General features: G+C 39.4%; 1 protein-coding gene across 2 annotated transcripts in view; it reads right to left on the reverse strand.

The window, feature by feature from the left end:
• The window catches only part of CPM (carboxypeptidase M), a 33,796-nt gene extending 23,181 nt beyond the window's left edge, over positions 1 to 10,615 (reverse strand). Inside the window, exons 1-2 of one of the 2 annotated variants that reach the window (XM_062584320.1) lie at positions 10,418 to 10,615; positions 10,125 to 10,275 (exon numbers count right to left, since the gene is read on the reverse strand). In XM_062584320.1, the coding sequence (XP_062440304.1) occupies positions 10,125 to 10,275; positions 10,418 to 10,435 (169 nt within the window). In that variant the 5' untranslated portion in view covers positions 10,436 to 10,615. Of the gene's footprint in view, positions 1 to 10,124; positions 10,276 to 10,417 lie in introns of those variants that run through there. The other variant, XM_062584340.1, reaches the window with a different exon arrangement.
• Between the last annotated feature and the right edge of the window lie 14,122 nt (positions 10,616 to 24,737).

Genomic DNA, 24,737 nt, shown 5'->3' on the forward strand with positions numbered 1-24,737 from the left:
AAAAAGAGGAAAAAAAAGGAAAACAATTTCCCATTATTTAATAAGCACCTATCTACTTTCAGAAATTACATCAGCAAATCCAATCTAGAGTCAGTACCCAAAGAGCAGAACCGTGGGAATGACCAATGACTCTTAAAAACTAGGCACTGTTTATATGTAACCAAAGCATTTGAGGAGGAAAGAGAGACAAAAGAGTTCACACTTCATATCCTTGCTTGTCCTTTCTAGAGGTTTACAAGTCTTTGGTTGCTTGGGAAGTCCATAATTGCTTCAAATACTTCCACAGGATTTGTATTTTATGAGAATGGCAATCTGTTCCTATGCACATGTGACTCATCACTAATACCATTTCCAGTTCTCATCATCAAACTAAGCATACTCATACACAAAAGCATGAAAAGCTGCCAATGCAGAGCATAATCTCTACAGTAGGATTTCACACTTCATGGCAGACCCAAAACATTATGTCTGCAGTAAGAATGGGAAGCCCATAATAAAACACATCTCAAAACTGGCAAGTGGAGTCCTACAAATTTAGAGAGTGAACAGCCTTATTTAGCTGACTGGAGGGAAAAAGGGAAGAGGAATTAACTTTTTTTAAAAAATCCAATACATATCATCATCTGTTTCTTGTTTAGTTAATAAGCTGTCTTAGTTTGACCAGCTGCTTCTAGATTCTCTCTCTAAGTGGGTAACAAAATGTCTCCTTAGAAATACTAGTGATAGATTTTTAGGAAAGGCAACTTGTCTAACAAGTACCACAGGAACCAAAATCCAGGCAGTGTGACCAACTGCAACAAATGGAATAATTTAGACTTTTGTCTCATCAAGAAACAAAGGTGCCCTTTGTCTCCTCTTGGGTTTTGAGATCAGCCTAATGCAAGTATGCATCAAAGCAAACTTTGTACTTTAATCTATTTTAGATCCACCACTATTAGGAAATACCCTTTGTCAGAAACATCCGTGTTGCTGATTGCTAGAAGTACATACTGCAGAAGTATCACTCCGCACTCACCTTGTTCCTAGACTTTTCTCTGGCTGTTCTTGGAAAGAGACTAGACTGGACTTTTGAACTGATACAGTAGGACTAGTTTTTGAGAGCAGAGTTTGCTTTTATTTTAGTTTTAGGATACATGGCACTTTGAGATCTGCTCAAGCTCTCCCTGCTTAACACTTGCCAGGTAACTGCGAAGACCATATGGCATTTTGTGAGTTCCCTGGGATTCAGCAGGCTTCAGGCTCCCAAAAGACACTGGCTAGGAGCAAAGAGAAAGTACAACTCAACTGTCTTAAACTCACTGTGAGCTTGGCATGATACACAGCAGCTACAATCACTTCATTAAATAACTCCTACTGCCACTGACCTTTTCCTTAACAATAAAACTACCAAGAAAGTAGGCCCTAGACACCAAACCACAGCATCATTTGCTTGGAAACATCTTCTAACCTTTCTGTCACATCTGAGCCACTGCATAGATTGTAAGATTTACAGTTCCAGAAGTGGAATAGTTTATGGGGGGTGAGGGGAGCCTCTCAAGCGGGAGGGGAAGAGAACTGCATTGTACTCCATGCATTATTTGTTTACATCTCCAATAACAGTCCAATAACACCAAATCCTAGCTGCAGAAGCACTGCTTCTTTTCCAATAGCCATCTTAGTCAGAATGTATAGCTTATTCAAATGTAAAGGGCTTGCATGACACAAGGCATAACCAATTTAAGGAAAGAAAGCTGCATTCCATTTTTCAGCTGACAGCACAGAATTTGCAATTTTAAAGTTAACATGTCAGTGTAACCATGAAGTTCATTAAAAAGATTGTGTTTTGTTTTGTTGGCTTGAAAGTAAATCTCAGACGTGGCAGATTTCAGAGAAAAACCTTTCTACAAGATTTTCTGCAAGAATTGTCCTTAAGTTTTGTGTGTGCACATGCACATATATAAAGGAAAACCACAAGCACATGCACACACCCACATACTTAATTTTTAGGTGTAAGAGGTAGCCCAGAAGGAGAGACAAAGATGACTGACCAATTCACAACAAATAGGAAGAAGAGAAGATTTAAGCAAATTATTTTACTTGCACTGCAAGAGATTGCATCTCTGAAAGTAACTTCATAAATGGCTCATCCTTCTGTCAGACAAACATCTGCTACATACTCTTTTTAAACTATTTGCACAGTGAGAAAGGGTAGGCATTCTGACAGACCACTACTAACGAGAAAGCAATGTGAAATCATGTTATCAGCAGACAAAATCTTAGTACTTGACTATCAAAGACCAACTGCGTACAAATTACCTTTGCACATTACAATATCAAACTACTAATACAAAAGGCAGAAGTACTCTGCTTTTTTCCAATAGATATACACAATATTCATAGTTAAACTAATTCTGGTAACTAAATTGCTACATGATACAGTCAGAAGAAATCTGCAAATATATTTCAACAATTAAGGACTTGTCTAGCTTCAGTGAAGAAAAATGTATTTAAAAGTTAAAACTGATGCAGTAAGTTCTACTTAAGCACATGGTTTAGAGAAAAGCTCAGTTGAAGAGTTTTAAAACTATGGGCTAATACTTTCTTGTTTTTAAAATCATGGTTTGGCCTAAAGTTAAGCCCTGAAGGAGCCTGCCCGCCTCCTCTGTTCTCTTTTCCCTTCCCACCACAGTGACTCACAAAATATACTGCAAATAGAGTTTACAAGGCTGTTAATGTCAAGCCCAGCTATGAATCTAAGCACTCTTTCAATAATAAAGTGAAAGATAAGTCTAAGTAGAATCTTGTTAACCCAAATTTATATGCCACAAGTGCTGACAAAGACCAGAACAAGCATGGTTATGAAGGAAGATACAGAAAGGAAAAAGTGACAGGGAAAGTGAAAAAAAAATGGGAAAGCAGCAGGCAAGCACAGATAAAAATTTAAGTAGCATGATAGATTTTAGAAGATCCCTCGGTTTTAATGAAACTCCGTGCCTGAACCAATTGACTTAGCGTGCTTAATGGGCCCCTTAGAGTGGGAAACGTCTCATTCATGCTGATTTCTAAAAATGAACATTGCAAATCTCAATTCTCCTATTATCTACGCATGCCACGCTTGCCTGATGAGCTTGTGTTTCACAGTACTAAAGAAACATGGGCTGGGAATCAAAGAAGAGATACACGAAGCAAGGACAGTATCAAAGATTGGAGACAGAGGAGGAAAGCAATCTGCAGCATTCAGATGAAACAAACTGAACGTAATTCTCTCTTGTGCACAAGCATACCTTTACGTTACAACTCTAAAGAAAAAAAGAAGGAATTACGACGCTTTCTTTACAGACATCACACTCCCCACAGATTTCCCTCTATGACTTCTCTGTCTTGAAAATAAAGTCATCTTTATCACCTTTACCTTTTTCTTCTCTTTAGACACATTTGTACTTACATTTAGTTTGCAGAAACATTTAGTAATGGGTAACAGTGAGAAACTTTACTTCGTAGAGTATATTGGACTAGATACAACCTTCTCATTCTATTTTTGTACAGTACGAGGAACCAGAAACTAACTTGACAAGAATTATTTCAGTATTGTACAAACATTTAAGGATACACCTTTCAATTTGGTTTTCTTCAGCAATAAAGATGTAGTAAAGTCGTCCAGAATCTAAAATGTTTCTGGTATAAATTCAATGAAATTCAAAATGCATTTTACTGTCCATGGTAGTAACTCAGCCTTCTCATTTACTCATCACTAGAAATGGCTAAAAACAAGTTTCTATTTTTCCTAGGTACATGTGGTCAGTCAGACTATTAATATATAGACTAGACAAACACTGTACCCTGGTCTTTTACTGTTAGATAAAAGACTTTCACTGGAGTGAAAAGAACCTGAAATCAGCACTCCTCTGTTCAATAGTCTCCCCTAAATGCCTAAAAGTAGCCCATGTAGCAATCAGGCTGTATCAGAATAGTCAGGAGATTTATAATTCCTGATGTATCTTGGGCACAGCTCCCACTGACATATGTGCAGAATGATGTCAGGGCCAGGTGAAACACCTGGGTTCTCTATTAACTACACTGTGAGGCAGGTGTACTTCTGAGTACATTGCAGAGTCCTGATCCCAGGTGCACCCTTTGGCAGAGTCACAGCTGCTTATCAGATGAAGACCTGGCTGCGTACCATTCCCTTCAGCTTTCTGAGGAGGAAATCCATGAACATGGGCAGGGAAGGAGATACAATGTGCTCCAACAGGCACCTCCAGTCTGGGCCACCGAGAAACCCAGTCTTCTGGGAGCCCTACAGCATACACCTTCCCTGAAGTACATAGTATCATCTACGCACACAGACACATGGAGATCCCACATGAACTTAAAAATAAAAATAATAAAATAACTGCATGTTTCAACTCTTCTCTTTATAGAACAGGGGGAAGCAAAATACTGCTAACTAAGATATTTGGAGGATGAGTCAAAGTTAGTAAAGTGCTTAAGACTAATGGATTAATGTGCCAGTTAGTGGGCAACCAAAAAAGCAACTGAATAGGGAATAGCAGAATAGGATGATAAAGCCACACAGATCTCACCTGAAAAAGTTTTCAGGACAGCTCTGCTGCAGGAAACTGTTTCTGAAAATTTCTGATGAATTCACAACAGAATTTAATCAGTTTGGTTTTTTTCTGTTTTGTCTTTTATTTCCCCAGTGATCAAATCTACCAAAGAAACGTTAACCTATGCTCTCCATCAGGTAAAAAAACAGAGGAACTTTAACCATATGTAACTTTCTTTGCTCAGTGAGTGGGAACAGGGTTAAGATGTTTACAATTGTTTCAATTGGACAAGAATTCTAAAAATGCAGACTAGCCTCTGGAAAAGACAGATCTAAAAACGATTTATAATTAGCATATTGTCACTTTATCCTGTATCTATAGTGTATCTTTATGTGGCTTGTATTTAATTTTTCATGGAGTTTTTCAACAGTGTGGATCAATTATAGATGTCACCCAGCTGTTCCAGTGTTGCTTGCTTTGCCCTCACAATAAAGTCATGAGGTCTATCTATTTTTTTTTTATTTTAAAGTTTAACAGCATGGCATCTTTGACAGTGAAAACCTCACATCACACACCTACTGAGGTATTTTCTTTCTGATGGTGATTGTTGCCGTGTACACTAAGGAGCCAATTTGTGTTTTTCCACTGGGGTGGCATTAGGCAGGCAAGGTTCTCTAAAACCACTCTCTGATTTAATCTAACTCTTTATATCTGTTTTATTACACAGTGTACCCTGCTCTTGTCCAGCCATCTTCTGATTATTTCTGCATGGGAGAACCATCAAGCCTCAGCTACATCATACTGATTTCCAACTGTTATTTTAACTAGTGAGTGCTAATACTTCAACACCAATAGTATTTCAAGGCAACTATTCTGAAGTGAAAATGGTATTCAGTTGCAAGAGTGGTTTAGCCTGCCTTTTCTCAGCATAGTTATACACTTACAATGCACAGCAAGATATAGGAGACTTACAGCTAGTGTTTAATCTCTCCACAGGCTCTCTATTTAGTAAGGCAACTAGCATTACCAGTATATAGACAGAGGATGTTCTTCTGGGCCAAGAAGAAAGTCAGATTCAGCTACAGATTTGGTTTGAATGCAGAAATTGTGTTTTATAATGTATTTATGAAAGTGATCATGGCTATTATTACATATACTGTTATAATAGACATTACTATAAAACACTTTGATGTGCATTTATAACAGAGTAACACTCGAAAGCCCTAGTCAAAGATTAGGTCCTTACTTTACCAGGCTATGCTTTTGCACAGCAACAGGATACAAATGAATTCTCGTTGTAAGAGTTCATGCCATAACAGAACGGGTGATAGGGTGAACACAGCAAAACACTACTTGTGTTTTCTTCTTCACTTTGTATGTTGCAACACAGCTATAGCATTGGGTACTGTGCAGATTTTGGGTACCGTGCAGATTAGAGAATAGCTCCAGCCAAAGCTCTTTTATTAGCTTGTGCAACAACACATACAACACAATATAAAAGTACCGAGGTATTTTCTGGGCTATCACATATGTCTCAGCATTTGGGCCTTAAAGAACCTTATGAGCTAAGGAAGGTTTCTTTTGGCTATGCCTTTCACAGCTGTATGGCTGGGTCTCTCTGGAAGGGAGGAATCTGTTTTTTCTTTTTTTATTAAAAAAAATAATCACATAATATATGGATTTTTCACACAGAAAACATTGATGAGAATCACCTGCCAGTAGCCTTGCTTTCCCCCCCCCCCCCAAGGTTATCAACTAAACTGTGGACAGAGTCAGTTCTGCCAACACCAAGTTTCAGGGGATATTCTTCCAACTCATGGAGAGAAATCCAGTATTAGTCATGCATGGAGACAGCCCACAATATGGTCTCTGATTAGCTGCCTGTGTCATCTGTGCCTGCTGAGGATTTATTTACTACCTTTGATGCCACTGCTCAAGAAGTTCTGTCATCCTATTTGCATTCCTTGTCAGAAGCAGTTGAAACACCACTATTCTCCTAGCATTAGGAAAATTGCTGGCCTACCCACTTGTTTATAGACCACATCAGGTAGTGTGGTCTGTCACAAATATATATGCATCACTCACTGTTGAGGGGTTTGTACTTACTTGCTAGATTAGACCAAACAGATAATACTCAGCTTTGTCATTCAGCAGGCTGCATCTCTTATAGAATCCTCTTTCCCTTTGTTTCATGACAATAGCTCGGCAACTGAGGTGCACAAATAACACAGCTTATAGATATACAGAACTGGAGCCCAAATAGACAGTTGCCAGTCTAAAACTCACTCTTCCCAGTAATCTAACAGAGGAATTGTGGATCTTTTAGTTTGTTTTCCAAGGAGACTCTTGGTATTGGTTCCATGGTGTACACTACTGCTATAGGATGCATATGTCAAACAAACAGATTTTGTAAAGCTCACTTCAGACTTATGAATGGCCAATCACACTAGACAGATTATCTTTTATGCAGAAATGACTGCCTCAGTGGGAGAAAGGAGAGTACTAGATGACTTCAACCTTGACCTTAGCAAGGCTTTCAGCACTATCTCCCACTGTATCTTTCAGTATCTTTGTTAACAAACTGGTAACATATGAATCAGACTGGCAGACTACAGCAAAGTAAGAAACCGGCTAGACTGCTGGACTGAGCAATTGGCAGTTAGGGACCCAAAATGTGACAGCAGATTATTAGCAACATTCCTCAAAGGTCAAGAGTGGGGCTGATTCTGTTCAACATCAGCATCAGGGACAGAGCTGCCACTCAGAGGAACCATGACAAGCTGGAGGAATTGCCTAACAGAAACCTCATGAAGTTTGACAGAGACAAGTGGAAAGTCCAGTACCTGGGACAGAATAACCTCATATTGAGATCATCTGCCCAAGAAAACAACCCCAATTTCCTACATGCTGAGAACTGGCTAGTTTGCAGCTCTGCTGAGGGTTCAGATAGACAACAAGCTGAATGTGAGTCAGCAGCATACTCTTGCAGCAGAGAAGACAACCTCTATGCTGAGCTGCATCAGCAAGACCATAAGCCAGCAGGTTAAAAGAAGTGATTATTCCCCTCTGCTCCTCACTAGTGAAGCTCTATCTGTAGAACTGTGTCCAGTTTTGGGCTTCTCAGTACAAGAGAAACATCAATACACTGGAGAAAGTCCAGCAGAGGGCCACTGAGATGAGGAGGAGGCTGAAGCATATGATATTCAAGGAAAGGCTGAGGGAGGTGGGTTTCTTTATCCCAGAGGATGATTCAACTGCAACCTTCTATTATCAAAAGGGAGATTATAGAGAGGATGGATCTAGACTCTTCTTAGATGTGCACAGCAAAGAGACAAGTCACAGTTTTCAGCAAGGAAAAAAAATTCCCCAGTGAAGGTACAGCTGAGAACTGGATCAGGTAAACAGAGATGCTGTGGAATCTCCATCCTTGCAAATATTCGAGACTTGAGTGGAAAAGGCCCTAGGCAGCAAAATCTAACTTTGAAGCACTTCTTTGAACAGGAGCTTCAACTTGATGGCCTCCAGATCTAAACTGTTGTATGATCTGCCTGGAGCATGTGAAGCTTCTGATCTGGAGAGCGGCAGCTTTTTTTTTTTTTTTTTTTTTTTTTTTTAAAGTGTGGCCATCTAAAACAAAACAAAAAAGACCCCCAAACCACCATCACCAGACAAAAAAAAAGAGAAAAGAAAAACACCCACAACAACACACATGCAATCACTTCCTGATCCCTACTGCCCTCCACAGTTAGGCTGATAAAGAGTGGGCCCTATACCCTTGCAGAATTCCACGTATACACAAGACAATCAGGGAAGGGTGGGCAGGGAAATGAAGTCTACATTTCATATTATTCATAATACAAATCTAGATGGCAGCATATCATTCCAGATTTTTAGATAAAAATAAAACACAGATTTAAGAATAATAAAAAAAAATGTTGATAGTAAAAATACGTGTACTGGCTTTATAGAAGTAAGTCCTCAGTAATTAATCTGTGGAAAGCATTACTCAAATTCATGAAGTTTTATTATCAATGATTACCACATCAGAAATGTCGATAGCTCAAAAGACAACGTACTACCTTATACTGATCTCAGTTTTTAAGTATTTAAACTGATTTCTGTTTCTCATCGTAAGTAAGTACATTTCCTCATACAGTTAAGCACAGTAGGAGGCAGTACATCAAAATCTGAATAAAGTTTCAAGGCACTGATCACTCTCAGAAGCAAGAGATGATGCATTTTCTGTTTTTGTTTTTAAGTTAATGGAACTCTGACAGGTTCAACATTATATTAACCACTTTCAGATGCTCAGACAGGCACAAGTCAAGAAAAGCCTGCAAAGTTTACGTCAGAGAATTTAGCCCTATCATTAAAAAAGTAGCTAAGTCTCCTCGAGGCAAAAATATGAAAATGGGGAAAACTGATAGTCTGTGCTTAAGGGAATCATACTTAAAGGGAGTAGCCTCTTGTGTGGATGAATAACGTAATCCAATATGATTCTGCCTTTGATAAAACCAAGAGGAATGCAACTTAAAGAAATTTTAAGAGTCCTTGTCTAGTTTGAATCTTTCCATACTGAGACTTTCCTTAAAGTGAGTGCAGACATGTACAGAGACAAGAGGACATACATATAGCAAGATGAAAGCTGTCTGATACCTAACTTAAACAGAACAGGACTGTTTTCATCTAAAGATTATGTCCCAGACATGTACAACTGTATTAAATAAATAATAATCAAAAAGCGCACACTTAATAATACAAGAAGGAAGTAATGAAGAGACCACTACTGTTCTTCATGATACTCTCCACCTAGAAGGAGATAGATTTTATTACAGATGGTGCAGCTGTCCTCACTTTTGTGAGCTTAGATGAAATGGAATTTGAGGAACAGATGATGTTTCTAGTAAATGAAGTGAACTTCTCAGTCTAGTTTTACACCTCATATAGAAGCAATCTAATTCTTTTCTGAATTGAAATCTACTTTTTTCCCCCTGTTAAAAACTAGACAAGTGTCTATTAAAGTTTTAAGTGCTAATAAATATTAAACTTGCTAATCTCTTTAAAGAAAATGAAACAGCTCATTTTGAAAAATTTTAAGGATGTACCAAAGAGAGAGAGATTAATTAAAATAACTGCATAGTGCCAGAAAGATGATTACTGACTGAGTTACATTTTCCTGTGGCATTTGAGACAGAAGTCCCATTCTTCACTCAAAAAACACAAGACCTGATTTTGTTATGGAACTTGGAAACCTTTTTCTGCTCAGTCCAGATTTGCTGGAATAACAAGGGCCAATAAATAAAGTATATTTTTAACATACCCACAAGTTAGAAAACACGCATTAGTGTTAGAGCCCCACCTAGCACAGGCGCTCAGCAAACCGAGTACCATCCAACATTTTAAAGTTATTTAAAGACAGCCCTGTTTCTGCAGCCGCCACTCCGGCGTTTTCCCAATTCCCAAAGCAGGCGCTGGGAGCAGTTAGGTCCTAGCTGAAGATGCAGCACCCAAGCCCGGGCCGGGGGAACCGCGGTACTCTCCTCCGGCTCCCGGAGCAGCGCTTATCCCAGTTTACCCCCGTTTCAAGCCGGCCCCTACCTTCCACAGAGCGCCCGATGCTGTGCAGGTGGGTGAGGGACGGGTAGGCGGCGCGGACCTCCTTCAGAAACGCCTCCAGTTCCTCGGTGTGGTGGTACCTGAAGTCCAGCGCGGCCGCCAGGGACACGAGGCAGAAGGCGCCCACCACGTCCTGCCAACGAGGAGCAGCAGGTCAGCGACCACCTCCCTCCTTCCTTCCCCCGGGGCCTCCCAGCGCGCGCGGCGGCGGCGCCGGGAGCGGGAGCAGGTGCCGCCCCCCATCCCTCGCCGCCGCCGCCAACGGCCGCTCCTACCCCGAGAGCCGCCCGCATGGTGCCGCCGCTCTCCGCTACTGGAGGCGCGGCGCCGGGCAGGGCAGGGCAGGGCAGGGGCCGCCGCCGCCGCCGCCCTCCTGGCCGGCCTCGCCCCGCCGCTCGGTGAGTGACGCCGGCTGCTCCGCTGGGGCAGGCGGAGGGACAGGGGCCTCCCCGCCCCCCTCCCGCCGCCGCCAACGGCTCCCACCTGCGCGAGCCCCGCGGGCAGCCCTCGGCGTGACCCCGCCCCACACACACACACCCGCCCGGCCGCCCCGCCCCGCGCTGCGCGGCCCTGCGCGCGGGGCGCTGAGGGAGAGCCGCAGCGTGCGGCGGCTGAGGGGCTCTGGCGGTCCGCGCCGGCGCGGCCCTGCTCCCGGGGCCGGGGGGACGCGGCAGCCTGGCCGCGTTCGCCGGCGTCGTGGTTTCGCTTCACTCTTCCCCCGTGTAAGGTGACGGCGTGAGCGGAGGAGAAGGAAGGGGTATCTGGAAATAAAAAAACAAAAGTTGCCGTCTGGGCTTTCAGTGATCGTTTCGGTTCACAGGGAAGGTTGTTCGAAAAACAACCCAGTCTTTTTAGAAGTTTTTTTTTTTTTTTTTTTTTTTTTTAATATATTATTTTTAATAGTATGCTTGGCAGCTTGCTGGCTCCTGCTGCCTGTCACCCTTCGCAACGCTGCTCTCACCCAGCCTCAGCGTGTGCCCAGGTGCCATCGGGGGCCAGTGCCAGGCGCTCGGGGACAAAACCTGCTCCACGTGGAGAGACCCTGGCAAGGATTTAGCTGCCTAAGTCTAACAAAATCTCCGCCGAGCATTTTTAAACGTGTTTTTCAAAGGGCTTGAGTTCATTTCTTGAAAGGGCTGGATTATATTTACAGAATTAAATGCTATTCCTGATTTTTTTTTTCACCAACCACATTGCCTTGGGGAGATCCTGTTCTTGGAAATCATTGCTAAGACCTTTTTCCATCACCCTTTACTGGCTTTTGCAAGTTTAAGATTGAAGAAGGCTGAGAGAAGAAAGTCAGTGAAGCTGGGCTTGAATAACAAAAAATAGAATACCACCAACATTTCTTTTAAGTTATGGTGAAGATATAATTGAGTGTTTGAGTAGAACAGCTTGTATGTTCTGCAGAAATCTTCTGAGAAAATAAAGTGAGCACTTTTCAGAATTAGCTGCAGCAGGATTTCCTGTATCATCTTGTGAAGTTTCTCCACATCAGAGAAAGGATATTGAAGCAAATGAATGTATGAACCAACCTAAAATAACAAGTTATACATTCTTAAGAGAAGGCTCAGTATTAAATAAAAAGTTATCACAAAGCAAAAAGTTTTCACATTTTTTCTGTCAAAGCTTTAAGAAAAAAAATCCAGATTTGTTTTAATGCAAATAGCTATAGTATCCCATGTATCAAAACACATGCATCTAAAATTGTAGATAAGGTATCTACATTCAGACCTCCCAAGTATTCCTACTTCATGGGAGGGACTTCCATATCATATGTGACATATTAGTTATGAAAATAATACATATATGGATATATATCCAAGGTATAAGGCTACTCAGTTGAACAGACATCGATAATACTAGCATGCTGCTGAATAATGTTCCTTCTATCATGGCACTCTTGGGGACAGGACAGCCCCACAGCCTCTCTCTCTCCTACTCTGACTCTACCATAATCTCTCTCTCATGAATTGAGGAATTGATTCCCACCTATCACCAAAGAAAATTCTTGTAATATCTAAATATGGATGTTTAATACCTTCTTTATAAAAAAGAGTTATTAGTTGACTACAATTACTGGCATTTGCACATGAAGATAAGCCAGGCAGAGAAACAGGAGGCAGGAGTCAAGTATGTGAGCTACACGTCTGGATACGTGAAACTGTATTTTGTATGTATTTTTTCTGTAGGTTCCTTGAAAGATGACCTGGAGACACCATTTGAGTAAGAAGAGAGGAAAATACATTCAGCTGGTAATGCAACATACACATACTTGGAAAATGTTGCATGATAATCATAAAAATTAGAGAGCTATGACTCTAAGCCAGAGGAGGGTAATGTTGGCAGCATGGTAAAATGATGGGAGGCTCTACAAACTTACTCTCAGTGAAATACCTCAGATCACCCTTGAAAAGAGGCAGTCATACAGCCTTATGTCCTTCTGAAATTGCACCACGCTTTCATGCATCTGTCATAGTCAAGGTCAAATGAAACCATGACTGTATTTAGGAATGACAAAAATATTTCAAAATGATAGATTGTTTCCATGCCAGGTACTTGCAAGTTGAGACAAGTCAACCTGTTTGGCATTATCTGAGTTACAAGAAACAGAATCTAACAAACTTCTTTCAGTTTGCATTGTAACATGACAATACAAAACTCAGAGATACCTGTTATTCCTGAATCACTTTTCAGAAGGTCAGTAAATAACATTCTGATATATGCAGCTGAGGGTTAAAGCCAGTACTTAAGACCAAATCTTGCATAAAATTAAGTCAATGGTAAATCTCCCATTGACATCAGTCATTCAAAATCAGGGACTAAATTTAAGATATTAAGACTGAAACTGTTCTCTGTATCATTCTCCATGCTACAATGGACAATGACCAATATAATGAAGCAGGATAAACTGAAATCCCATTGCTGGAAATGCTACTTGTTCTCCTTCCAGTAACATTCAGGATGCTCCATTTAAAACTGTCTAACATGTCCTCAGCTATAAAAGCTGATACTTGAGCATGGGTTTCATAGGAAGAAAATACAAATGTGATGTGAAATCTTCACCTGTGGACTTCAGTGGAGAGTTGCGTGGGAGTGTATCAAAGTAATGTAATGAAGTAAGTAGGTGTACTGCCCTCTAGTGACAGATTAAGAAACTCTGATTACAACCAACAGGTAGGAAAAATCTTCACCCAGCAGCTAGGTAGTACCATGACACTGACACTTTATGGATATACACTTAAACTAGGTCTTAGCAATAAAAAGATTTTTCTGGAAGGTTTTGTGATTTCAGCGAGCCATTCACCAAGTCTATCTTGGGATTTGAATTCTTACTCTGTATTTTTGTCGTCTTTCCTATTGGACTTCTGCACTCTCTAAAGGTTGTAACAAAAATGAACTTTCTGCATGATAGTTGAAGCTCCATATTACTTCTGGTCAGGAATACAAAGATATCACTAATAGGAGTTTAATTTTTGAAGGATCATCTCTACTATTAAAGCTTTCTCATGTGAAATAATATTCTAGGCTGACAGATCACAGCTTCAAACTCTGCATCTATATGAACACTAAGAACTGGGCTATCAGATTTCTAGTGTGGGAAAGATTTGAGATAAAGGCTTTCTCAAGTAAGAAGGACCAGATAAGCGAGTGTGGCACTAGTGATAACACAGACACGTGAATCTGATAAGACTTCACATCTACATAAACCCAGATACCAATCACCTGAATAAATTGCAGTAAAGACATTCTGCTGTGTACTATTCACAGTGATAAGCTAACAGGCTATTTCTTAGTACAGTGAAAGAGTCTCTGCTTGAAAGGGCACAGAAGTGGCAGAAATGGTTCAGCATTTACCAGCTTGTTAGTTGTCTGTACCATGCAGGAAATTTTCAGCTGAGGCTTACATATTTGATCTTTAACTCTCCTCCACTCCATCCCAAAACAGGGATTACCCCAGGAGAAAAAAAAGGGATGTGCTGCTGAGTCTGGTAGTCTATGATTAGAAGATGATCCTAAGGGGGACGGTTAGCAGCTGGTATAGTTTAGAGTTGTCCGGACAAGCACTGAATTAGCTGGAGAATTTGGAACTGCAACTAGCTGCCTGACAAACCTCTTGCTTATCCAGTCTTGCAAACAGCAAAACCAGCATACAATAGAGATTTTGAGCTACTGCATGACAACACATTGCCACGTGTTATAGTGAGACAGGTCAGTTCTACTCTGCAGTGAATTGAAGCATTTGTTTGTATTTAGATACAGAAAGCATAGGAACATGAACTAGTTCAAGAGTCTTGAGTGCTGTGTGCTGGATATTGTAATATAACTGGAAAATGTTTTAGTTTTATCTTTATTTTTCTCTCTTATTTTTGCATATAAGTACCCTTTCAGTAATACACACAAATTTAAATTTAATTGGAGATAAATTACTTTGCCTTTTCTCCTGGAATGGCAGAACTTAATTTTGCATCAGTGGCACAATGCACTCCTGGTTTGTAGGGCAGAGCACTAAAGATGGGGAAATCCAGGCAGGTTTGGTGGGAATTTCAGTGCGCTCAGGGACTGATGGATTTCAGGGAAGTATATGGGGAAAAAAGGAAGAGTAGGAGATGACTATGGGAGTGCCAAAGACTGCAGAGGGAGGACTGGAGGCTGGAGAGAAGGGGCTAGAAGATGGAAGGGTTGTGGAGGCTGTTGGAGAATAGCAACTGAGAGGATCAATGAGGGATGTCATGGTGAAAGGGACTGAGAGTGGTCGTTCTTCTCACTAACACCCTGCCAGTCTCATCTCAGGGTAACTGAATTTGAGAAATTTGCGATGTTGACATAGCATCCCGTCAGCTCTCCTAATATATTTGTGAAATGCATTTCAGTTAATACTGTGGAAATTACAGAGCTTCTTCATAGCTGATTTCTTGTTAATATTAAGCAATACTTCTGAGTAATCTGAAATTTGTCCCCAAAACTAGACAAATTTGAGCTCCCAGCATTTGGAAAAGTTATCAATTTTTGGAGCAGGTTTTTTTTTTTTGTTCTTTTTACTAATTGTCTTCTGATGAAAATATCTTCTTAAAAATAATTGCCATTGTCAAGAACAATGCGACACTTACTGACAAAGATGGTTAGTCTCTCTCTTTAAACAGAGTTCCTCCAGGCCAATTAATCAACGTATCTGTTTCAAGTAAACAATGGTGTTGTTTCCTGAACAGGAAATTAAGGCATTTTTGGAAAACTTAGTTGTGTAATAAAAAAAATCCTAATTTCTCTGCACTGATTCATGAACAATGGGCCTCTACACAGACAACCAAGTAAACAGTATGTACTGAAATCTATTGGTGAAAAGTGCATATTGCTCTAGAGTGATGTTATGAACTAACCTTTTTCTTTTGGAAGAGAAATAAAGAAAGGGCTTTTCAGATATAAAGTATCTCTGAATTTTCCAACCAGCTGTTTAAAAATGAATGTTTAGCGATGCAGTAAGCAAATATGTAGCTTCCTTGACCTCACTGAAAGCAGTTGGCAAGTATTTTCTTGGGTGAAGCCGTACTTGCTATATAATGATTAGACTGTCATTTATGAAATCGTATGGCTCTGTGAGGCTCCATTTTTATAGACGTAAGGGTACAATTTCATGGCTAGCTTAAACCAGTCTAAAACCGAGCTGTGCCTTGGAGAGGCTGCCCTACACCCAACCCTGCTGCCTCCTCTCTGCCAGTATGAGCACCCAACACATCTGGTCAGTTGGATCAGGGAACTGGCACATCTGGAAGCTAACTGAGCAAACACAGGCGCACACATACACACACAAATCCCCCCCAAAACAAAGTTCTTCATTTTCACCTGGCTCAGCTCCCTGATTGATCTGACCACACAGTCCATACGAGCTCTGGCTCCGTCCGAGGGAGCAGAAGGCCTAGATGGCCCGAGGAGTGCCTCCTCGGGTGAGAGAGTGCTTTCTGGCAAGAGCGTGCCTTAGATAAGCCAGCACACATCATTCAGCTGCAAACTTAGAGAGAACATTTAAAGTGAATGCTGGCAAGAGGTAGGTAGATATGTGATATTGCAGGTCACCAGAGAGTTTCTGCAGAAGAATCAGCTGTGCCCGGAAGAGAGAGATTTCTGTGCTATGCCTCAGTTTTGGTGATGATTCATTCCTTAGAGACAGGCCAGATGTGACATCCTGTAACTTTTCTTTCTCACTAGTGGTATGGTGATGGTAATGCTGACTTTAATTGCAGTTTAGTGTTTGTCAAGCAGTTTTGTAAATGTCAATTAAATACAAATTAGAGAAAGATAATGCTATTTCAAAAATAGAAACTTCTGCCAGACTTAGTCCTTCGCCATTACTATCGCTTATAATAATGGAAAGTGATAACATTTCAATAGTTCCTCAAGCCAAATGAACCTTCCAAAGCAACCTGTCATGACAGCAAAATTATTAAGGTTATCTTGATGCAATTAGCACTTACAAACTCAGTAGGCTGCACAAATGAGCCCTGGAAATAATAACTTACACTCACAAATGTGTACAAGTCCAGAGAGAAAAGGTACTCCCATGGTGGATATAGAGACTGGCTAAAAAACAGCCTTTAACAAGATATAACCTGCAAAAAAAAAAGAATCTTCTTGTCTTCGATCTTTGAAGGCAGTTTAATAGAGGTCATGAATAATCCTACTAGAAAGTCAAAAATCAGGATGAAAAATATTGTTGTTAACATCTGAGTTTTTTTTTTTTTTCTAGTTCGTGTTTTATAGGAAGATTAGAAAATTACAGAAATAGTCAATCTTTGATATGAAGCAAGAAAGATCAAACTAACTTTAATTTTGTCTTGTTTGTTGAACCTGTCTTTGATTAAGTGTTTTCTAATGTTACTTATTTTAGAAGACTTTTGAGTAGTTCCTTGTCTTAGGGTGCTTTGTGCTTAACATACATTGTGTAAGAAGAATCATTTTGCTACTGTAGTGCTTCTCTAAGGGTAACGTCTTCCCTGCACAGTCAAACCCATACTTAGAGGAGACGGTTCGAGCAGAGGGCCTGGGGCCTGGCTGGGTCTCCTGTGTTCCTGGTGCGTCCTTGGGATGGATATTTCAAACCAGCGTGCATTACAGCAGCATTAGGCATGCTCATCAGGAATAAAACTGATATCTGAGCAAGCAGAAGACTGGGACAATATTAGTCTCAGCTTCTGAACAAGACAAATCTTGTGGGTCAAATTTCTTCATTTTTATCTTGTTAGTATATAACTGTGTAAATATAATATAAAATTTTCCAGTGGGAATGAGGTTTTCAAATGTTTAAGGTCCAATATCTTCATCTTTTTTGCATTACTAATGCTTTTTGGCAGTCTCCCACGCAGGAAGCCTGAAAATACACTAGAAAAAAAGTTTTACTTCCCAAGAAAATCTATGGTAAGAAGATCACAAAATTAAGATAACGTAAAGGATGCCTTCATTTTGAGAGAGCTTCTCAAAGAGTGCATGTCTGTACTCCATTGTTTTGCACTTAGTTTTAATTATTTTTCATAGCTCATAAAAAGATATTTTAGAGCAAAGAAATACCAACAGTCTTTCTTATAGTACTGAATATGAAAAGTTACATTTCTGTTGGATGACAGTCCATGATATGCTTTGCTAACACTCAAATTTCCCTCACCACCTTGGTTATGAGCCTATGTGGAAGCCCAAAACATTTTACTATGTACCAGTTTCTTATATGAACTTCTCCATTAAACTGGCTTAACCTTTAGTGCACAAGTTCACTTCTCAGGACACAGTCTGAGTCATCTAGCTGTGTGCAGCGCAGCTCAGCAGACTTTCAGGAGAACAGGGAAGAAAAGTCTTCCACTGCCATTAGCACATAGTGAGAAGAGTAATTTATAGGCAAGCCTGACTTGGGAAAGTTAGCTTGGGAGGATGTGTAAGGGCTGAAGAGTCAAAGACCTGCTCTTAAAGATTTACTAACAATTCAAATTAGTCAGTGATGGCTGAATCCTGCTTGCACTCATGAGGCTCTCAAATCTCTCCCCGTGAGGGAACCATTCTTCCCAGTGTCTGGCTTTCCACTGGTGTAAGGCTGTTGCATTTTTCAATTTGTCTGTATTTTTACAGAGTTTTAATGAATGATTATTGATCCTCAACCTGCCCTTACCATTACACACTAAGAAACTTCTATGGCTTTCCCAAACTGCTCCTGTGCAAGCCCAGCTGCATGAAGGACTCTGTTTTTGATCAAAGATTGGACTGTTCATGGAATTTTTTGGCCCTTAAAGCTTTCTTGCTGTGGGCTAATATTCAAATTTGCACTGTATGTTACAAAAATTGTCAGTAGATTACCATGGATATGCATATTTGATCATTCAGAAGTTGCCACTTCCTGTAACTGCCTTCTTTGAACATAGATTATTCCATCATGTCCTAATAGTCACCGACTGGTTGTGCTCCAGCATTTTTTATTGTTTCAAAATGGCAATCACATCTGTAAGTGTTTTACAATACAAGTCTAATGTGATTGCTGGCTTACAGACTCAGAGAACAGTTCTTAGCCTCTTGGTGGCAGATACACATTTAATAAAACTTAAATGTTAGTGGGTTCTCGTGTGAACTGAAGAAAGTACTTGTCTTTGTTTTGCCTCTAATCATTTTAAATAATAGACCAAACTTGAAGAAGAATGTGAGCTGGCATTTTTTACTCTATTTTCAACATCATGAATTCTTTCTACCTTATCTTAAAGCAAAATTTTAGTGAGTTGCTAGGGCAATAATGATTTCGTGAACTTTCCCCTGCCCCATAGATGTGCTAAACCTATTTTAAATATGATATTGCTGCATAGTCCTGTTTGAAGATCTTTCAGACTGGCAGTGTCTCTATTTCTCTCTCTCTCTCTCTCTCTCTCTCTCTCTCTCTGCCCAGGAATGTCCTCAAAAAATGCCCACAGAAAAGTGTCATGAAAAGAGATATATTTCCATTAAACATTTTTTTTCCTTTAACAGAATAGATTTCATGGGAAAACTATTTTGATCAGCTCCAAATTTAACTAATTTTAACATAAGAGTTTTGATTACCTTCTCCCTGTTTTGAAGATCTCAGCCATGATTCTAATTTTAATATGATTAGAAGTACAAAGGAATAGTTTTGAATACTGTATTTTATTTTTTTTCCCTTTTAAAGTTTCATCAATTTGTGTTCACAGAGTTTTATGTAAAATCTCTTACTACATATGGGATTGAGGTGTCTCAGGGGAATAAACAGGATGTTGATCCATTTATGCCATCATCCTCTTCCTAATGTTTTGGCATATACACTGAATATAGGATTGAAAAAATATTAGTAGAGTTACAAAATCCAGCATTCAGAAGTTAAGGAATGACAGAGTAAAGATTTTTGGTGCAACATTTACTATGACACTTTGTGTGTCTATATTATGAAATTTACTATATGAACTCTTTTTTTTCCCTGTACCTAGGACCCCTGTTTCAGTCAGAGTACAAAAAGAATAGTTAGACTTGATGAACACTTAATATTTTGGTTTATATTCATTATTCAGAGGGTGACCATTTTTCATCTGAGAGATCAGTCAGCATTTGAGGTCTTGTGGGTGCTCCTTTTGAAAGGGGAGACTAGTGTTGGGATGAAGCATTTTGTTAGTCCAGTCCCTTTCATTTACAAAGAACGGACAGTTGTAAAGTTGTATTTTCCTGAACTCAGTAGGAGTCAAACAAGAAACAGTTTCTTTGCTTACATTTCTATCAACACTAGCATAAATTCTTCAGCTGTTAGCTTCTGTCCTGCTTCTGCTGGCATCTCCATTAAACAGTATGTAGTCCTTGCATTTGTATTTATGTCCAACTAAAGTTCATCTAGACAGAGAGTTCAGCTTCTGACCAACTTTGCATATAACCCGTATTTGCAACTGACTTGCTCTAAAAAGGACTCTAATTCTCCCGTTCTGTATTCAGGGAGAAGTTTAAAACAAATTTCATTTTCATTGTATTGGTACATTTCAATAAACCACTATTTTATTTTGCCACAAAATGGCATTTCAAACCCTATTTATAATACATATTCATAAGCCTCTCTCATTTTACAGATGAGGCACAGGAGTACAGAAAAAGTAGGACCAAAAACTTTCGTCAGTCTTAGAGCCGATTTGAAATACCAGCAACCTAATATTTGAGGATATTTAGCACCATACTTCTGTTTTAATGCTTAAAACGTAGTTATCACTGACTTCAGCACAGTTATAGATACTAGACACTTCTGCAGATTTGACCCCTCCATATCAAACCAACATACCCTAAAAATAGAGATCACACCACATCTGAGAAGCCTGGTCCTACAGAGTAGCAACACCCAGTAGGGGCAGAGATATAATCCAGTTAACTCGATAGCAGTTGCAGTCTTAAACATCCAATTCTTCATTTTCTTCCTGCACACCATGGTCTCAATGCCTTCCAGCTTCAGCAGCAAATGAGACTAAGATACTAGACTCAGCTGTGACCCTTATTTAAAACAGCAATTCAAGCATCATTTAAGTAAGCCTGTCAGAGGGCAGTGCATGCCAAGGGGCCAGGAGAAGCATGTGTCGATGCGTAATTTGGTAGGTTTAATTACATTCTTACAGTGAGGAGGCTTCTTACCTAATCTCCTGCATGGAAAATCAAAAATAGACCAAAACAACAGGTATTCAGTCCTGTGATATGTCATCAGCTATATGGTGCCTGAACAAGGCTATGTTTGCTGTCTGCCGAATGAGTTAATGCGATCAGTAATGGGCTATTATCCTCTGTGTCAACAGGTAAGTCTGGGGCAGGACACATATTGCCAATGGCTTTCAAAGATACTTGGTGCCAGCAGAGACCTGGGAACCTCAGGGCCCTGTTGTGGGTCTCTAGGAGGGTGCTCATGGACAGTCACACAATGTGTCCCCACCAAACTTGACTTCTCAGGCTGTCTGCGCGCCAAGCTGCTGCTTTTCCAGTCTGATTCATCCCAGGGCCTGGTTGCTTCTTCCAGTTTAATTTTCTTTACTTAACAAGACTCACAGAACCTACCAAGATCATGTGCAGCTCCAATTTGCTTCCACTTACCTAAAAAAGCTAATACGTTACAAATAAGCTAATATATTATTATACATTTTTGTATTACTGACTGATTTTTAGCTATTTTCTGGATATAGAGGAGAAACTGCCTACCTCTGAGCAAAGCTGACAAAGGAAAACTTCCTGAATGTCTGAAATAAGTGCTGAAAGTGCTCATCTGCCTCAAAGGTATCCCCATGACTTCTGATCTGTGTGGACACGATCATTAGAAATACCCTCTCGCTTTCCAGGTCATCAGACTTATCCAAGTTCTGTGCTTACATTTCTAGTCACAGTATTTTATTCAATTGCATGCTTGAGCAATTCAAGTAAGTTGAACTTCTGTACTCCTGAAATGAACATAAGTCTCTTGCCTGCCATGTTAGCTAAATCTGGACAACACTTCTGTGCATAAATGCTGTTTTTTTCCAGGGTCAGGGTACATAAAATTAGCTCATTTGCTTGTTGCCTCCTACTTCCTTCTCTCTTGTTTATATTAACTCAAGTGAATTATTGCACAAGTCTTATTGCTAATCTCTTCAGTAACATTGGCTGACATCTATGATATTTGCTTCAAGCCTAATAAACAACCTGTAAAGACAGCACTGTGAAGACAAAAATAAATTAACTAAGTAATTTGCTGTATTCAACAGACGTTTCTTCACCTGTCAGTCTGATTGCCAGGTACCACAAGGTACCCAACAGGTCGTAAAGGCACTCTTAAGATCTCAAACACTGCAAACATATATATATTTTTTCTTTTGCAGTGTTAACACTGGAGAAAAAAATGATAGCTTGCTCAGAAATATTTAGCAGGTAGTCTAGGTTACAACTTTAATATCAGTGTGTCTTCATGTCATCCCAGGCCACAGTCTCTCAATCTGTCAGTGACTTTAGGCTCAGTCACGTCTATTTTACTTGCTGTTACCCCACTAGTAGAACCCTGACAGTAGAGTAAGGCATAATATATGCTTTATGTTTTTTATTGCTTCAGAAAATGCTTAGGAAATTAGAAAAATACAAGAATACAATTTCCACCCAATGTAAGGTTTTCAAGGAGGATCGAAAATGATAATGGGATTTTTCAGAACCACAGCTTGCTGACCTAACAGATCACACTGATTTTTTGATGTCATACCAGCCGCTAATTTCAACTTTAACATCTAGTTTGAGAGGAGTTGCCTGCTGTTGTATACTGCAGCACCTGAGTTCTTACAAATCTGATGTCTTCATTCTCATGGTTTACATAATTTTCCTTTTCGTTGGACATTTTTCTTGTTAACATCTGTAAACATATATGTTAATATATTTGTTCATAAAATGTAAAAACAATAACACAACTATACAGATAATTAAATTTTAAGTGGATAAATGAGCATTACAAGCTTATTTCTTTAAAAAAATTGCAAAAGTGCTTACAAAGCCTATTTAAAGCATTTGTTCAGTGACAGTCGCCGCATTTCCTTGTGTGTGTTAACGTCCAGTCACAACCAGGATGGCTAAAAGAAAAATGATCTTTGTTACATGAGGCTGGTCCTTAAAGAGAATATGTGCTTTTCCAGTGTTTATTAGTTGTGATGCTTTGGGGATTTAAAATCAGCATGCTCTGTCTTAGCCAAAAATACTCAAGGATCTTTTTTGCAGATTTCATTAGGAAAAATCCTTGCATCTTAAAAATGGGGTAGAAATCTTTCTTTCAGTATTTTTTTAAGTTCTTTCATGTTACTCTAACTAATATAAAAAGTATCACTCAAATGCCGAAGTTGTATAGGCTAGATTTTTAGGGAAGGATAACATAAGAAGACATTTGTATTTTAATCCATTATTCCTTAACGTGTTGGGATTTGCCAAGGGAAGCCAAGAGCTTCCCTTGACAGGGAGAAAAGTGGAGGAAAAGAGTCCGGAGGAGCTAGTAAAAGGAGGGTGATAACAGGTTTTACAAAATTACAAAAAATATCCAAACAAATCAAGGAGCGAGCAGATAGGTTCAATTAAAAGCATAATTATTTGCAAAAATGATGGAAGAAAATTTGACCTGGAGGTGTTCACTGATAATATATAGAGTATTTTCTCAGCATGGTGGGTGCATATGTTTCCTAGCCCTTCAAAATCCAGTTATTTCCACTTTTTTATGCTTCCTCCCATACTTGGAGTTTGAATACACAGTTCTGACTAGGGAGAGATATATAAAACTGGAGATCATAATCAGTTTGGTAATCTAAGGATCTCTGGTTCTGATTCAATAGCATTTTTTTCAGCAAAGAATCTGAGTACTCAGGAGTCTTATCAAAAAAAAAACAAGAATTGCTAAGCAATTCTTGGACATGAACGCTTCAATGTATTAATGTAATGTAGGTAAAGAAAAGATTCTGCTGACTTCTGCTTGACTAATGACATGGTTTAGTTACCTAAGCTCTTTGCTTGTCTTTGTTCTTTATTCATAAAGAAAACAGTGTGCCAAATTCAGTTTTGTGTAAATAGACACAAGTGTATTCAACTTCCTGGGAGATGTATCTGCTTACATAATGGTTGAATTAAGTCTAAAAATAATATAGTTAAAAATTAAACACGAGTTTCATAAAGAGCAAGATATCAGGATTGGAAAGAAAGACTTCATATTAAAAATTACAACATAAGGAATGATAAATGGAGACATACACAAAGAAATGCTATTATCTGGGCATTGAATAAAAATATTAAAATATATTTGAAATTGAAACATTAAAGAATTAAAATCCAAGGTGAGAACACTGAATTTTTTGGAAAGTCACAGAATCCAGACCTTAGGGCTCCAATCTCAGACCTGACTGTCCTGACTCATCCTGTTCTCTGTAAAAAGGACAAACTCAACATTTCATACTTGGGTAAGTCTCAGAAATCAAAACCTTAGTTTCATCCCTAGTTAGAGCTCCCAGGCTGCGGACAAAGTAAATTGAGAAGGGCTCTCAAATGCACTCAGTGCAGAGTGATTTTAAAAATAGTGAAGGCAGAGTAAAGCCGGAACAAAAGAGCCTTTCACTAAAATTGCCTATAGCAAACCTCTGCTTCTGCACAGAGGCATGTTAGCATTTCATTCCAATCAGGAAAGACTTTACCTTGAAACATGAAGGAGATGGCTCATCCTTCTAAGGGAAGATTGCTCCAGGGCGCAGGATGGAGTTTGTGGCAACCTGTTGCACCTTTGGATCTTTTCACTTGTACATGTACATACAGACTGAAATCTAATTTGCGTACCATTTGTTTAAAAAATGTGTGTTTTATGGGCATCCCAAAATGTTCTGCCCAATGTTATAGGAAAATTAGACAACAAATTAAAAAATGCAGAAAGTATAATGTGAATCTGTAGTTACAGACTGGAAGTGAACACAGAAGAAGGTAAGCATATTATATAGTGCTGAAAATGCTACTATTTTGCCTAAGTCATCATATAGTCAATTCGGTCTTGTCTTAAAGACACTTTGCAGTTTATCTCATGGTATATATTACAGCTCCACTGATACTATTGTAAGAAAGAAT

Source organism: Rhea pennata, chromosome 1, assembly GCF_028389875.1.
Source record: "Rhea pennata isolate bPtePen1 chromosome 1, bPtePen1.pri, whole genome shotgun sequence".
In the NCBI taxonomy this organism is placed as follows: Eukaryota; Metazoa; Chordata; class Aves; order Rheiformes; family Rheidae; genus Rhea; species Rhea pennata.